The sequence below is a fragment of the Antrostomus carolinensis genome, unplaced genomic scaffold, assembly GCF_000700745.2.
Source record: "Antrostomus carolinensis isolate BGI_N321 unplaced genomic scaffold, ASM70074v2 scaffold53372, whole genome shotgun sequence".
Lineage (NCBI taxonomy): Eukaryota > Metazoa > Chordata > Aves > Caprimulgiformes > Caprimulgidae > Antrostomus > Antrostomus carolinensis.
The window spans coordinates 1,618-6,543 of NW_010298612.1; the positions used below are offsets into that span (position 1 = coordinate 1,618).

General features: G+C 37.2%; 1 protein-coding gene across 1 annotated transcript in view; it reads right to left on the bottom strand.

The window, feature by feature from the left end:
- Window positions 1-4,482, bottom strand: part of LOC104520707 (threonine--tRNA ligase 2, cytoplasmic-like) — a gene marked incomplete at both ends in the record, with an annotated part of 6,017 nt that extends 1,535 nt beyond the window's left edge. The window contains 5 exons of the mRNA XM_010162479.1: window positions 567-684; window positions 1,500-1,621; window positions 2,744-2,867; window positions 3,397-3,587; window positions 4,390-4,482. Of these exons, the coding sequence (XP_010160781.1) occupies window positions 567-684; window positions 1,500-1,621; window positions 2,744-2,867; window positions 3,397-3,587; window positions 4,390-4,482 (648 nt within the window). The remainder of the gene's footprint in view (window positions 1-566; window positions 685-1,499; window positions 1,622-2,743; window positions 2,868-3,396; window positions 3,588-4,389) is intronic.
- Between the last annotated feature and the right edge of the window lie 444 nt (window positions 4,483-4,926).

A 4,926-nucleotide genomic window follows, 5' to 3' on the forward strand; every position in this document is an offset into this window, starting at 1 on the left:
ATAACATTCTACTTTAAAATTATGTATTAATAATGCAAATGCATGAGTAAAACACAACTAAAAAAAAATCACATGAACACACTAATGTATGCAGAAGTACAGCATCCTTTCAGAAGGCTTATGAATCAAGATGGGAAAGAAACAAGAATATCTTAACATCCTTGAGGCTGTGTTACACATAGTGATTGCCATCTGAACACCTCAAAGCACTTTTGAAAAGCAATTAAACCACTGTACTGTGAGACTGGTAACATTCACTGTATAAAGCAGAGGAGGAGAGGACAAGTCTTTTTTGACTTGTCTTTGCAAGTGAACCAGAATGAACACATACCTTTTGTACTAATTTATCATCTTGCTGAGCTTGAGGTATTTTTTGGGTAAGAAATTGTTTTTATTATTACCTGAAAAGATCCTGAACACTCAAGAGGGATATGAAGAGTGGGAAAAGGATGCTATTCTTTTTCTTTGTTTTACTGGACAGGTACTGTTCTGATGAGTCAGTCACATGCAGAAAGTTACATTTTAAAGATTACTGTACCAGAATCACAGCTACTCCAAAGATTTACCTTAAACATATCTAACAGGATCTCCTTTTTGACTTCCAGCCTTTCAAAAGCCTGCTTCTCTTTTATGATATTTTTACAGCGGTTCTCTAGTAGTGGGAATTCAGTACTAGATACACCTCTAAACAAATAGACACAGGCAAAAGAAATATAAATTAATTATTTTGATATTCACATTCTTTAAGTGACCACTTTCTATTGGTCTAATTTGGAAAACATGAGATGAGTTGTGATTTGTCACAGTATTTTCTTAGTTTCTTACAATTGGCTGTACTTGCAGACACTAAACTCAAACAGAAATGGTATCACCCTGAACAAACCCACTGCAATCACTCCTAGAACAGTCTTTGACATGTTTGCACGTCTGGAAGACCTGTAGCTCAAAGTATATATGATTTAAGAAAAAAGAAAAAAGAAAAAAGAAAAAAAAAGGCTTGACTCAGCTGAAAGAGCTAGCTTATCAGCTGATGCAGATTCAGTATTCTCCCTGACGACAGAAAGATAAACATGGAAAAAACAGAATTGTAAAGCTGTGCACAAGGATTAGAAAAGTAGTAAACACCTATGAGTTACATGCATACGTGCAATTGCTACAAGTGACGATGGCACTCTGAAACCAAACCCCCATGATTTTTCAAGGTAGCTGTCTCCTATATCTCCCAGGAACTTCAGAAAGTTTTATCCTAACACTCCACATTTTGCCCCAGAGCATTCAACAACTGCAAGTCTTAAGGAGCAGGTGTTTGAACTGAATTTCAATATAAACACACATTCAATATATATGTATACACAGACCTATACTATGAAGACTAACCTGTCAGTTTTAAACCATACTACACATTATTTTACTTTTAACATGCAGAAACATGACTGAGCAAAAATAACTCTAGTACTGAGCTTCTGGAGTACTAAAGTTCTCAGACACTGAAATTTTACCTGTCTTCAATGTACATGTCATAATAAAATCCATTCTCAATTGGTGGTCCATAGCATAAGCAGCCCCCAAAATAACCTTCCATGGCCTCTCCAAGAATATGAGCACTTGAATGCCAATAAACCTGCAAATAAAGTCAGGTGAGCAAGTCATGGGGTCATTGGCATTGTGTAACTAAGAAGAAAAAAACAGAACAGAGGTATATCTGCATATGGGAAATACACTGGAATTCTGTATAAATTCTGTTTAAATTCTGTGAGAAGCATAACAATTTTCTCATTTTGAAGTATGCTAAATGATTACTGTAATGGCAGATGCAGCAATAAATATCCATCTTATTTCAGTCTGAAAGATGATTATACCTCTGCACAATTCCATCACCTTAGTGCTTACTGTACGTTGTTCATTCGTAAGTTAGTTTCTGGTCATTTAAAAGTCTATGCAATACTAACCACATCTAAAGCAATGTAGCCAACTAAGTTACCATTGTTCACATACAGTACATTTATTAATAGGACTGTAAACCATATTACCTGAAATGTCAGAAGAGGGGAGTCAACAACCCAGTAGATCAATACCACTCTTATGTTCAAGTCCCTATTAATTCAGACCACTTCATAGCCACTGCTACAAGCCTTTACAGGCTCCTGAAATGCCTCAAACAATCTTGATCACATGAAGAATTCTTTGACAAAATGAAGTCTAACTCTAGTGCATAAAGATAAATATAGGCTTAAGACTGAATCCTATTAAAAAAAAGAAAATCTTGTGCATGACACTAAGGATATTCATAGTTTAACTAAGGTATGCCTACTTAAGTTTCTAATAAACAGTGCCAGTACAAGGAGGTACACATTTTATTTATGACTCAAATCTGATATTGGGCAATTTTTAGAAAACTCTAAGACAGCCTCACTGTTGCTTTCAGTGTCTCATCTTCAAATGCACCAAGTCAAACCGCAGAACGCGTGCCTTAGAAGACATCAAACTATTTCAAGTTAGCATACAAATCAAGACATTCTGTACAATCTTGTTTGAGAAATAACAGGAAGAACACTAAGATTCTATTTGCCTATAGATTATAGGTCTCTAGTACCTAATCTTTATTAATTCATGACAAATATATTACTTTAATAGTTTTTGGTTTGTTTTTTTTTAAGTCAAGATTTTAAAAGCATAATGCAATCAACTTCATGTCATATCATTAGTTCCTTTAATCAAGCAGAACCAGTGAGTGTTTACTCACAGCTTTTGCTTCTTCATTATCAAACATAAGCAGCTCCAGAGTACAGTCTCCCTCCAGTGGCCGATCCAGGTCCCACAAGTCACCATTCACTTTAGCTATGACTGCATTTGAAGCCAACGCTTGACTAAAAAACAGAAGTGATGACAAGAGACCAAAATATTTAGGATCAAATTTGCAAAACTTCTTAGATTTCTAAACCCTGTGAGACCCCACCCACATCTCATAACACCTACAGACCTTTAATTTTTGTTTCTGTGGTGTTCTTAAACACTTTTCTACTTTTAAGGTATAGAGCCCAGTGCTGGGGATCTGGAGGAAAGACTGCTTCTAATAACAATTACTACTGGTATGTGGTAACTCACAAAACTTCAGATATCTCTGTTAATTCCCAGCAGTCTCACTGATTGTTATATTTTTTAATTGAAAGTAAGCAGTATGATCCCAGCATAGAACTTCAAGCATCACTCAGAACAGTAACTTCACTCAGTTGTTTCTTCTGCACTAAGCTGAAGTTTCAATGCTTTCCAAATAAACCAACTTAAGAGTCAGCATCTACTGACCGTGACATATGTATTTTATGCAACAAGGTAAGAGGCAAACGATAGTAACAGATTTATCACTGCAAAAGTACAATCCTTGAATCTGCAGGTTACCTAATTCCTACAGCTAACTGATATGGTGTGGTTTTCCAAGATTCCCCTTCAGCCACCTTTCCATCTGTCAGAATAATTTTGATAGGTTTGCTCTGGTTGGCCGCTCTGTAAGCTAGCAAAGCATCATGTTCTTTTTTCAGTGCTTCGTAAAGTTTCAGCCTGTCTTCTATGAAGCCTGGCTCACTCTGTAGCTGTAACAAATAAATTAAATCATACACATATATATTTGTGAGAGAAACAGAATAAAAGGATTTACAGTGTTCACATACCCCTAGAGGTTCCAACTGAGACCACATTTCACTGTACTAGAATTTATACTAATATGCAGTAAAGCATTTGTAAATAGTTATGCACAGGATAGTCCCATCCAACTTGCCAGCTATTTTATAATGGCTTTCCAATTTTCCAATGCATCTTCATCAATCTGGGCCTAAATGGTTTTCTGAGTTTGACCTCCGAAAGCAGCCTATATTCCTACCCTAGAATTTTTATTTGGCTGATATTCTGAAGAAGTGTGGATCACTCCAACAAGCCCTCACTTCTGCCAGTCCATTCAAAACATCAGATTCAAGTAAGCTAGCTCACAGCAAGTTTCCTTTAGTTTAGCATAAGGTGCGCTATTAAGATCTACCGAACTACAGCTAGTGCTGCCAACAACCTCTTTCAGTCATCATGCACCAGTGTTCATGAATACATGAAATACCACTCTCTAAGAGCCACAGTACCCTGACCCTTAACTTCCCAATAGCCCAAATTCTTTTGTTACATAAAATGTAGAGATCTAAGAATGTATAAGTAACCCTACTAATTACATGCAAGATGAAGCTCTCCAATAATGATTTTTTCTATATGCATGCTATAGCAAGCATTCTTACCAAAATCTAGGATTTCAAAATACAGCAAAGTATTTCAGATTTCAGCACCTTTTCTGAACCCAGCCAAACAATACTCCTTCTATATGTGGTATAAAATATAAGTATAAAATGTGCTTACATCATTCCGATGTTGGTTCACAGTTTTATTTTCTTCTTTCTTTTCATCTTTATTTTGATTCACTGCAACACTTGGACTTGCACTCAAGACTTTCTGAAAAGTGACAATATGAAGGATACCTCTATGCCTTTAAGACTTTTCCCAACAATCAGGGAAACAAACCAAACCAGATCACTGCAATACTGTGCTAAAAAAAAGCAATTACAAGCCAGTAAGATATGTTCTAAGTACAGAGGAAAGACTTCTCATGACACACCTAAACTGCGTCTTTTTGATGTTCAGCAGACACAGCAAAACTGCTCACCAAGCAAAATCTTCTCAACACAACTTCACCAGTTTTACTGTTACCCTCATCACCGGTAAAATCTCCCCACGAGGCTACAATGGCCCAGCGAGCAATGAAAGCAGCTTTCGGCGGCCGGATAAACTGACTCCACCCTGGCGAAAAGGCGGGAGAAGCACCGCGCAGGGCTCAGAGAACGCGAGGAGCGCGGACAGAGGCCGGGACAGGCTTCCAGCCCCGGGACCACTGCCGAC